This window comes from Accipiter gentilis, chromosome 29, assembly GCF_929443795.1.
Source record: "Accipiter gentilis chromosome 29, bAccGen1.1, whole genome shotgun sequence".
NCBI lineage: Eukaryota > Metazoa > Chordata > Aves > Accipitriformes > Accipitridae > Astur > Astur gentilis.
The window spans coordinates 9,613,608-9,625,700 of record NC_064908.1 but is presented as its reverse complement, the minus strand read 5'-3'; the positions used below and the strand labels follow the sequence as shown (position 1 = coordinate 9,625,700).

General features: G+C 47.6%; 1 protein-coding gene across 2 annotated transcripts in view; it reads left to right on the top strand.

The window, feature by feature from the left end:
• The first annotated feature begins 331 nt into the window (after positions 1 to 331).
• ZNF618 (zinc finger protein 618) overlaps positions 332 to 12,093 on the top strand; it is a 164,467-nt gene continuing 152,705 nt past the window's right edge. For both annotated transcript variants that reach the window (XM_049833303.1, XM_049833302.1), the window contains exon 1: positions 332 to 810. In XM_049833303.1, the coding sequence (XP_049689260.1) occupies positions 742 to 810 (69 nt within the window). In that variant the 5' untranslated portion in view covers positions 332 to 741. The remainder of the gene's footprint in view (positions 811 to 12,093) is intronic.

Below are 12,093 nucleotides of genomic sequence, written 5' to 3'. Positions count from 1 at the left end.
CGGGGCCAGGCCGGGGCGAGGCGAGGCGAGGCGAGGCGAGGCGAGGCGAGGCGGGGCGGGGGGGGCCCGACCCCGGCGCTTTCCCCGGCCTTCTCGGGGGCAGGCTGCCGGCCGGGGTCCGCGCCCGCCCCCGTCCCCGTCCCCGTCCCCCGCCTCGCCCGCGCGGAGCCACCCCACGGGGGGCGCCGCCGCGGCGGCCCCACGGCGCGGAGCGGAGCGGCCCCGCGCCCGCCGGGCGGCGGCGGCGGCGGCGGCCGGGCTGGGCGGCCGCGGCGGCGGTGCCCGGCGCGGGGCCGGGCCGGGCCGGGGCCGCGCGGGGGCGGAGGGCAGCGCGGGGCCGGCCGGCGGCGCGGCGCGGCTCCCGCGCTGGGCCAGACTCAGCCCCTTTCTCCCGCCGCCGCTGGCTGCGAGCGCGCTGCGGCTGGAGCTGCCCCCAGAGCGGCTCGTGATGGCGGCGGCGGCGCGGGCTCGGCAGCGGGAGGCGCCCGCCCAGCCCTGCGCGCCGCGCCGCTAGCGGCAGCGCCCGTGCCCGCGGCGGCCGCCCCGGCCCATGCCCCCGGGGGGAAGGGGGGCTGCAGCAGCCCGGCGAGCCGCCCACCCGCGCAGCGGGGGCATCGCCCCCACTCGCCGCTCCTGGGAGGGCGGAAAGGAGGCAGCGGCGGCGGCGGCGGCGCCGGCATTGTGCGCGGCGGATCGCAGGCCCCGGCGGCGCGGGGCTCGCCTGCCTCCCGCCCCAGCCTCATGAACCAGCCGGACGGCTCCGCTCCGGCGGCGGCGGCGGCGGCGACGACGACGACGACGGGAGCGCAGGTACGCGGCGGCCGGGCGGCGTGTCCCCCGGGGGGAGGCGGAGGGAGCGGGGAGGCAGGGAGGGAGGGCGGCAGCCGCAGCCGCCCCGTCGCGGAGCCCCGCCGGCGGCGCTTTGGCGCAGTGCGCGGGGGGCGCCGCCGGGGCACGGCTCCCCGGACCGCCGCGGCCCGCACCGGCCCCGCCGCCCGCCTCGGACCGGGGCGGAAAACAAAGCGGCGCCCAGCAGCCATGTCGGCGGGGACGAGCCGCCGGCCGCGGCCCGGCCCGGCCCGGCGCCCGCACCCCGGCCCGCCCGCCCGCCCGCCCGCCTGCCCCCGGCCCGGCCCGGCCCGGCCCGGCCCGGTTGGCCCCGCGCTCCGGGCCCGCCGAGCTGCCGCTCGCCGCTCCCCCACTCCCCTTCTCGGGGCTTTTGCTTGTGCCTTTTTTTTTTTTTTTTCCTCTCTTCTCTAATTTTCCTCCCGAACGGTAAGGTTTTTTTTTTTTTTTTTTTTTTTTTTTTCCATTAAAACGACGCCACCTAGAGGAGACTATTTCGTAAATAAAAAAAAAAAAGAAATTAAAATTGGGGAAAAAAAAAAAAAAGAGGAAATATTGTGCTATTTCTTATTTTTCAAGAAAGTTGGGGCCGGCGGGGCGGGCGGGGCCGGGGTCCCCCCGCTGCAGCCGCCGGCTGCGCCGGCTCGCCCCCCAAATTTCATTTTTGTCCCTTTAGAGGCGAAGCCCAGCTAATATGTAAATGAAAATTAAGCTGGAATTTGAATGAATTCAGGTTCTTTCCCCCCCACCCCCCCCGCCGCCCCGCCACCCCTTTTTCTGGAGGAAAAGGGAGATTGGGAGCAGCAGAGTGCTCGGAAATGAAAGTATTTCAAGTTTGAGATGGGCACCCCTGGATGAGCCGCAATAAAGTCATTAGTTTGGGAAAGTGGGAGAATTGCTGTTACAGAGCAATTATGAATTGTACTTCATTGTAATTTTGAACTTGTGCAGCACGCTGTGCCAAAACTGATTTTTTTGCTGCAGTGCTTAAAGTTACTTGTTTCAAATGAGGAGTTTTGCAGGAAAATTTGAGCATAGAAAATTTGCTGTGGACACACCCAAATTTTTTTTTTTTTTTTTTTTTTTTGTGATTTTGGATTTCATGCAAAACTGCTCTTAAACAATGAGGTTCTAAACACAGTCCAGGAAAACACGAGGACAAGCAAAATTAAGAGTCGAATGTCAGTTTTATTTTTGAATTTCTTGGCTTTTCTGATGGTTTCTCCTGGCATAATTAAAACATAGTTTCCAGCATTTAATTTCCTACTTCTTTTGTAAAGAAAAAAATTTCCATAGTAGGGTTTTTAGGTTGGTTTTTTTTTTTTTCTTCTTTTTTTAAACACACACAGGGTAACAACTCCAGATACTGTGAATCATATAAATCTAGTATTTACACAGGTTTATTATAAGGTCCGCCATGATATTATGAATATGCATAATTAACAATATTGTGAAAAAATAATTGCAGATTTAGTGATTTTGATTTTTTTTTTTAAACAGTAAAATTAAAGTGCCTTTAAAGGGCTCAGCCATGATATTTTTCACAATTTCAAAATCCTTTTTCTCCTTGACTCTCACTATAAAGCCTCCCTGGAGTTTGAATTGAAAATCTTTTTTTCATAATTTTATTTTTTTTTAAATGCTGTTATGTCCCTATTATTTTGCTGTTATGGGCTGCCTATGAGTTCTGGACTGTGCAGACACTGGTTTATTATTGTAGGGTTGCCCTTGAATACTGGGGTCTTGGTATTGATCTTTTTAAAAATAAATAACAAAAGAGCACTGAAACATGCATTGTTTCAAGAAAAAAGCAATATAGGAGAGATACATGGCCTTTCCACCCAAAAGTGGGGGAGGGAGAGGAAGGGAAAGATTAGGTCAACATTGAGTTTTACCAACCTTGACACAGTCTCCTCTAAAATGGGGACAAAATAGCAAGATGGCTGGCTCCACAGCTGCAGCAGTTTTTTTTTTTTTTTTTTTTTTTTTTTTTTCTGAAAAAGGCATTTTAAAATTTTGAACTCAGAAGTGAGTTTCTGGAGCTGCCAGGCATGCACCCGCAAATGCTGAAATCCAAGCGCTTTAAAAAAAATTAAATTTCAATCCGGAATGAATTTTTAATTCTGAATCTTAACCCCCCCGAAAAGTTTGGGGTTTTGTTTTTTTTTTTTTTTTTTGTTTTTTTTTTTTTTTTCCTGTTTTGATTTTTATTTCATTGTAACTTGATATTTGCTGGAAATTAGGCAGGAGTGGCTGGTGAATTCAAGGTTCAGGGGCTGTTTTTCACTCTCCTCCCCTTTATTTGTTTCATGTTTTGGGTTGCTCAAAGTGGGGGGGGTGGGGGGTGGAAAAATTTGCAAAGCAGGATAACTCTTGGGTGGAGGAGAAAATACTCTGAAATGTCAACTTCATATTTTTATTTTTGCATTTATTTCCCCCCTGACCCCCCCGAAAAGGACCCACCCTCTTCCTGAATCTCTTTTTTAGCAAATAATGAAGCGAGTACCACGGTGACAGACCAGCAGTGGTGCAGTTAGAGCGGGTGGCACATATGGGTAAAAATTACACACAATGCTCTAAATTGGATTAAACAATCCTGGAGAATATTTTATTCATGGTTTCATCCAGGAAGCTTTTAACGTGGTGGCTTTTCCATATTCTTATACTCCCAAGAATTCCCTTCCTTGAGCTGTACCCCATAACTTTCACTTACTCTATGATTATATCCAAAGAAACTGTTTAGCTGTAATTTTTTTTTTTTTTAGGTTTCATACATTTTTTCCAAACAGAGATCTTTTGATGCTGCTTTTTCTCTGCCCAGACCCACACCCTCACCCCCAGATCTGGGGAGCAACACCATGGCTGTGCTTTGGGACTGGGGGGGACACACATTGGTGGGTGCTGCATTTTAATTACAAATAATGACATATATTCAATTTTGGGTCACAATGACAACATTTTACAGTTGTATCTTTAAAGTTTATCATGCTATCCTAAAATAGAGGAATTGAAAGGGCCTAGCTTATATCTGTTTTAACCTGTTTTCAGCTGTTGTAGGAATAAGTGAATTTTCTGATGATATTTGAAATGGGTTTGCGTGTTGCACATCTCCTCTGCAGAGATGAAAATGCAATGCCATAGTACTCGGCTGCAACTTGTGGGGATGCTGTCATACCGTAGGTGTGCGTACCGCAACCTTTACAATCTTTAACTCTGTGTATATCAGTTTCTTTTAAACAACGGCTTCCATTATATGTTCTGCTGGTGATGAAAAGCTACGCTTGAGGTTATAATGGGTTTCTGAATCTAACCTTTCTGTGTGCCGGTGTCCTTCCAGGGGAAACCTCCTCCTGCTTGAAAAATTATTCATAATTTTTCCTTGCAATCTGCTTTCAGGGGGATTTTATTTATTTATTTATTTATTTATTTAATTCCTGGAAAGTTGAACAATATTTATTATTGTAAAAATTCCTGTTTGGCAGCCTGGAAGGAGGAGGGGGAGGAAGGGAGCCCGGCAGAGCAATACCAACAGATTTCTTGTGACATAATTGAAATGTATTTTTCAAAAAAGAAAAATTTCAAATACCTCATCCTCAGTGACGATGAAAATAGACATAATATTATTAAAGTAGTAGATAATATTTACACAAGCGCCATATAAAACCTTACGACGCTATTCGCATAACTCCAGAATAATTTAAATATATATCACTGCCATAATGCAACGCCGTGAATAGTTCAGTTCACGGGTGCAGTCACGTGGCCCTGGTGATGCACAGTCAAGTTTGCAATTATGCAAGTGCGGTAGTGAAATTAGGGTTCTAAAAATCAGATTAATTTTGGGGGGGGGTGCGGGGGGGCTGAAACCTGCTGTAAGGCTCGTGCTGATACGGATTAAGGCTTTGTGCCCGCTTCTTCGGATGCTGTGCCTGTTGAAGTATTTAGACCTTCCCACCGCGGCATGGTGGGGCTCAGTCCCCGGTGCCGGCTGCTGGGCTGCTCCCGGCTGGTCCCCACGGCACAACTCCCCGCGGGGCCACCCTGGCCGCGGGCGGGCGAGCGGGGTTGGGAGTTGGACCTTTCGGCGTCCCTGGCGTTGCCAGCTGGACTGCCAGCAGCTTCACCTTGAGCATCTCGGGGATCGCTGGGGCTTCAGAAACGGCATGGTGCAGGTGTTATCTGCGTAGGGGAGCGTGTGGTCACCCAACCCAGGCAGCTTCTGTGGGACGACGTGCGTGCGTGAAGCATATTGCACGTGTTTGCTGGATCCCACCTTAACGTGCCGGTGTTACACAGGGTGCTGTGGGTTGCTCTGGTTCATGCTCAGATCCACGTAAGCAATTACTTGCGTGCTAATCGTGCTGGGGGAGGTAAAATGGGTAGGGTTAGTCCCGCGGTCGTGGGGAGCTGCCCATAAAGGTAAATTTTATCAGAGGTGCCATTTGCAGGATTAGGCCCTGTTTGTACATAATGTGCCAAATGGGGAGCGAAAGGGGAGGGCGAGGGGAAGAGGCGCCTGGGGAGGGGCTGCAAGCACGGCTGGAGGTTGCAGTTGCTTTTTGCTAAGGGACATGAGTAAAAGGCACTGGGAGATATTTATTTCTTGTAATTTCTAAATTTCTGAGCATCTAGCATTACGTATATTTAGAATTTCACATTTATGGATTCAGTTTGGCCGTACCGTGTTTTCCGGAGAAGAAGTTTTTAATTTTTAAAGGTCTTTTATGGATTAATTGCTAGGCATCTGCCTCCTTTTTGCTTTTGTTTGGTTCCTTGAATGTCTCTTGATTATTTTGTACTATGTGATGCCAATTTAGTGGTTAACTAGTATGCAAACTACATCTGGACGTGTTGACTTTGCATTAACAATCGTTGATTTGTCTGGAGCAAGGGAATAGAAATGAATGATGCTGTTTACCATGGATAGTATATGAAAAATAACCATTTGCGAAGTGTCTTTCATCAGTGGCACACGGCTCTGGTGCAACTTGTCACAGCAGCTCTGCCTTCTCGGCAGTCGTGTGAGCGCTGGATTTTTAAGCCATGGCACCAGGAGCGGGAAGAGGGACCTGGGAAGGCAGTGGCACGTGGTGTACGGTGAAGGGGTTGGCTACGTGCCCTGCGTGGGAGAGGCACGGCACGTGGCTCCTGGCTACCTTGGTTCGCTCTGATGACGGTGGGAGTGGGGTAAAGTTGTAGCAGAAAGGGAGTGGAAAGAAATTAATATAAATAATATTTAAAAAGAAAAATTAAAAAGAAATTAATATAAATAAACATATATAATAAATAACATAATACACAACATGTATAATATATGGAGAGCGAGCTTTTCACTTGGGGACATCATCGGGAGGATACAAAATTTAATAACTATAAATAATAAGCAGCGGATTGAGTTGATGGGTGGCTCCAGCAACAGTTGGTTCTCCACAAAGCATGTGGCTGCAGTGGCACGATTGGCTCTGGCTGAAGCAGAATTTGGTGCCTCCCATCCCTGCCTTGTCTCAAGGAAGCTGAGATGCACCCATAGCTGCTGCACGTTCAGGTGAGTCGTGGGATGTAGGAGGCATTGCTACAGGCTTGTGTCTTCTTCGGAAGAAGGGAGGGGCTGGAGGAGATGCCCCTTCTGCGGAGCAGGTCCCTTCCCAAGACATATGCGTGCTGGAGACATCAAAGCTACCATGCCCCACTCCTTGGACAGGGTGTTTATAGAGGCAGGGTTGCTTTCCCTTGGTTGATATTTAGACCTTGAATTTATCCTCCCGTAGTCCTGCGCCTTACTCGCTGTCTCCCGTTGAGTGTTCTCATCGCCGTTGGTGGGACTGCAGTGGTGTGTGAAGTTGAGCGTTGAGCATTGGTCTTCCATTTGGGCAGGGGTGACCAGTCTGGGCTCTTCCCACACAGAAATTGCTTTGCTAGCCTCTGAAATGGGCATGTGCCGGTCAGATACCAAAATGATGGACAGAAGTGATCTCCTGTAATGCAGGTTTCGTACAGCGACGCTATTGAGTATGTAAATGCACATGGAGGTGCTGGGCAAGCTGCATGATGGCTTTTCTGAGTTACTTGGGTTTTACATATTTGAGTCTGTGTTGCTCCCAAAGTGAGCAGCATAAGACATGCCAGAAAAAGAGGTTAAGTAGGGAAAATCCTCCTCCATACTCTTTGAAAGTGCAACTGCAAAGAAGTTTCTTATTCATAGAGGTGTATTTGGGGAGGGAGACAGCGTTAAGGATACGAGTTTTGTAGAAGTGATATTAGCAGATTAGACTCTGCACCCCTACTTAAACCACCTCCGTACCCATACAGAAGAGTGTTTGTGCTCTACATTTTTTAGTTTTTTTTGGCAATTGAATGGCAGTTAGCTCAGGTTCATTGACCGGTCTGTGAGTGCTTGTGCCAGCATGCTGGAAGCCTTTGCTCCAGCTGGGATGCTGCATTAGGCGGCTCGGGGAGCGGAGGCAGTGGGGGGGTCACAGGGTGCATTGTGCCTCCCCTGGGGAGGTCAAACCAGCTGAACCCCCGTGCTTGTGCCTCTGTGGGTGTGGATGGGCCCGGGTGACTCTTGGACGAGGTCAGGGCAGAGTTTCAGGCTCCTGCCAGGTGATGAGACTTGTAGTTGATGGAGTTGTGCTGCCTCTGGAGAAGCTGGAGGCCATGTGGCCTATTTGGGTGAAATTGCAGAGTTCTGGGTCAGCCTGGCAGGTGGCGGGGGCTGCGCGCACCCCCACAGCTGTCCCTGTGTGAAGGGCCTGGGGGGGCCATGTGTAATGCTTTTCGGTGGTGGGACTGGTGTCACCGTACCAGTTCATCTGCTCGGGTACCTCTTTTTGGGAGTCTTTCTCCTCTGTCTTTGTTTCTCTCGCCTGTATTGCCAAGGCACTCTTCAGTGTGCACTTAGAGGGGTTTAGCTGCTGTACTGTACCTGCAAAGGTTTAATTATATAGGCAAAGCCTTCCTCGCTTGTAATTTACAGTACTCCTGTTTGTTTTGCTTCTGTATTTGGCTGGTGTAATGTGAAAAATACGGCTGGAAGTGGAAAAGCGGGAACTGGAGATTTTTCCTGTGCTGATAATGGGCTGACAGAGGGAAACACAAATGTCGGTGTGCAGAGCAGAGGCTGGGGGCTGCCGAAGCCGTCGAGGAATCGCTGTATATAGGAGGGATCAATACGTGTGTGTACGTGTTTGTGCATATGGACATGTCTGAGAGACTCATCGATGGAGAGTGCAGATCTGCGGTGAGTCTGGGATGCTGCGTGGGCTGCTGGGTCCGTACCAGCAAGGGGCTCAGCGACGCTTGGGTCAGATAACACAGGGGCTCAGTGAGCCATCCGTGTCCTCTGTACTGTTTTGGAAATTAGGGATGTTATCACACAAGGTTCAATATCTCAGCAACTGACAGAAGTGAGAACAGCCGTGTTTGTCAGACCTTTCCATTGGCAGTGAGCTGAGCAAGGTTCTCGCTCAACAGCTGCGACGGGCGAAACGTGGTTACGTCCTGATGCTGGTGCCCTGAGGGCACCACCATGTTTCCAGGGTCTTCAGGTTTTAATACTTGTTGTGATTTCATTTTACTAGATACACTCAGGCAGCAAGTAATTTTTTGAAAGTTCATTTTTTACTCTGTGTGGGTGTTGGTATCCTTTCCTGCCCCAAAATAGCAGCAGAAGTAAGTTTTCAGAAGAGGTTGGGTGTGCTTGCGTTGAAGGCCCGTCATTTAGGTTCTGCTTCCAGTATGTTGAGAACAATTTTAGTACAAGTATTTAATTGCTTTATACCTATTTTTAGAAGTATTAAACCTCAGTTTTCAAAACTCTGCAACCAAAGCCAACAGCTCTGCCATTGTGGGAGAGCAGGGAGGGGAAGCTGGAGGAAAACCTGAAGCGATGTGGGTTGACCCCATTGGGAGCAGAATGTGGTCGTGGTCCTTGGCCAGGGCTTGGGGCACTGCGGAGCCTTTGGGGTGCCCGCTTGAAATTGAGTTCTCTGTATTTTAGTGAAGTTTTTTTTTATTACTATTCTAATTACTTGGCTACATGAGGGGAGAATGAATGAAACCCTATTTCAGCAGATTTGTACAATTTCTTATATTAAGTCTGCAGACTGTTGGATGTAGTTTGGGAACTGAGTTGAGAGCATCCTGGTGAACAGCATGCGGGCGGCCCTAGTAGGTACCTAGCTTGAAACCCAAGAACAGCTACTGCTTTCTGGGTGTAAATCTGTCACTTGAGGTCTGATGCGCTTTAGTCTGTGGGCTGCAAATCCTAAGCTTTTACCAGCATTTGTGATATTTGTAATTTTGAGGGTGGGAAGGGAGGGTTGTAAGGACACAGGATAATTATTTGCTGGAAACAAAATACCTTTTTGAATTTCTGTATGCGTTTTTGAAACCTGTGTAGGGATGCACAGCTGGATTTGGATTGGGCTGGTAGCAGAGGGGATCTGAAAATCCCCTTGGGAATCAGTGGGATTTCTCTTTGCAATCAGGTGATGCCATCAACAGGAGCTTGCGTCAGGCTCTCAAGACGCTCAAGGGCGTCCTTGGGATGACAATAGTGGCAGCAACACTGGGGGACGGGTTGGGACCCAGTAGTCGGTGGTCTTGGGGTTGCCAGGTGGGTGCTTGGTGGTGGGCACGATCTGGTGGGACCGGTGCAGGCTGGCAGGGCTGGAGATGAACTTTGGCAGTGAAAGAATTAATAATTGAACACCAGGAAGACTGTTCTGGGTTGTGTTTTGACTCTGTCATGTTTAGGCTGCTTTGGGGCATGTGGCTTCAGCTATCTGGTTATGGTTAATACCACTGAGGCCTACTACATATTAACTGCAAGGGAGGGATATTTTTACCTTCTTATCTGTATTTTAGAGGCCTATAAATTTGGCTGGTTGGTGATAACAGCAGTTAGAATTAGTGCTGCTTCTTAATTGGGTTTGTTAGGACACTGCCAGAGAGACAGTCTTGGAGGGGGACCTACTCTGCCACGAGCTGGGGAGGACACTGGGCGAGAAATAAAAAACGCAAATGTATCCAAATAAATTGCATTAGGTGGAGGTAAAATACATTTAGAGCAAGTTTGCAAGAACCAAGTTGTATCACATGTGGTCTGAGAGCCGCAGTGCAATTCCAGCTCCTGGAAGCAGCTCGCAGATGTCGGAGGGATGTAGGCATGGGACCACTGGAGCATCCTCAGTGGATATAGTGGTGCCACTCGTAAATGAGAAAAACCACCCCAAAATCAAGAAGAACAAGAGGCCCTTTTACTGAAACCTTGCATGTATTTAAATTTTTTTTTTGAATGCCATAGTTCTAATTGGTTTAGTTGCTAAAAAGTAGATTTGCTGAGAATGCTCCATTTGCTTTTGGTTTCTGATAATGTGGAGGAGATAGCACTCACACCTTGTGGATGTTTGTTTGTCTGAGTCGTAAATGTTTGTGTTTTCCTCATTTTATGGAGAGCTCTTTGGCCTTCCTACTTCAGCATAAACAGTGTTTGTGATTGTAGTTCATTATGTGATATTTAAAATGTATAAAATGAAATGTTCCTGTCTAAGCAGACATATGTCTATGTTTTACAAATTAACCTAATTAAATATATATGTAGAAATTTATGATACTCAGCTCCTAGCATAAGGTACGCAATTAACATCCATGGAGCCAGGAAGGAATTTTCCATTTGTATTTGTATCTTGACTTTTCCTCATAGGATGTGTGGTTTGCCTTTTTTTTTTTTTCTTTTTTTTTTTTTGAATCTTCAATGCTTTAATTTTTGTTCTGCTTAGGAATTCACTTAGGGACCATTCCTGCAGGGATTTAGGCTTGTGGTTAAATTTCCCCACAAGTAGCTTTGACTGAAGTCAGTAAAATGGTACCTAATTCTTGTACTTCAGCCTACCCCTTTGACTCTGCAGGACAGAAGGATTTCGTTCTGTTAAGAGACTATTATAATGAGCAAAATACCATTCTGGAGGAAAAATGACATTAGAATATTTACATTTTTCGAGCCTCTTCCTTCCTCCCACCCAAAAATAGCAAAAAAAGTTATCTGTCTCCTCTGTTTTTATGTAATTTTCAAGTGTTCGGTCAGAGTTGTTTCCAAAACACTCAGTCCCCCTACCTTAACTCTCTCTATGGCAAGAGAGCCCTTGCACAATAAATAAAAGGAATATATTCCATTAATACATGCTTTCATTTAGAAAATTCTGGCATGAGAATTAATACATTTTAGTTTCTTTTCTGCCAAAGTGTTGGTTTTTTTCCCTGATATTTAAAGTTTGATCACGTTATAATAGTTTGTTATATAAATAATAATTTGGTCTATTTTGCATATCAATAGTTGAATCCATTTTATTCACAAAAAGCCTTTTTTCCCCCCCATAAACATCCCCACTGTTCCATCCCAGAAGGTACTCTTTCTTAGCAAAACCAGTGAAGTAAATGACGTTCCCAGCTCAGCTATTTTAATGATCCCACAAACCCAAAAAAGCAGTAGGAAATTTTTCAAAAGCAAATTGCAGAAACATTTTTTTGGGGACGTCATAACTTTTCAACTTTTTGCCCAATTATTTGTGTTAGATTTTTCCTAGTACACATCACAGCGAGCTGTAAACTTGAAAAATTTGGGACTGTTCTTTCTTTCTGGAGGTAGTTTAGGAGTTTCAAAGGTAACCCAAAGCTGACTTGAAGAGCATTCCCCAGCGAAGCTGAGGACCCAGCAAACATGCTGGCTCTATTACTAATTTTTGTGCAAGAACTATTAATAATTCTGCATGGGGAAGGTGAGATGTTGGATCATAACCACTTTTCCCCTCTTGGACACCTCTACAAATCCATCCTCCAGTATTTTCCTTTGACTTCTGCGTTGCTGTGTTTCCCTGTCTCTATTTCAAGGCAGGGGAAATTTTGCTCAAAGCCCCATCTCCAAATCTGTCCCTCTGCATGAGCTCTCTGCTGTCTCAGGTTGAGGTTGTTGATTTCTCCTGCCCTCCCTAGATGGTTTTGTGCCCTCTCGCTTACAGGGGTTGCCTTTTTATATGAGGTGCTCAAGGCATTCAGCAGCTTTGATTCCCAATTCTCCATCACCAGGTGTTGAGTGGTGACCAACTACATAAATTAGAAGAAGAAAACAGTCTTGCAAACTCTTTTATGGGTTTCCTTGTGAGCCTGCAGCCTCGCCAACAAGCTCTGCAGCGCAGGAACTGTCTTATAGCTGTGTCCTGTGTAACTCCAGGTATGAGACAGCTGATT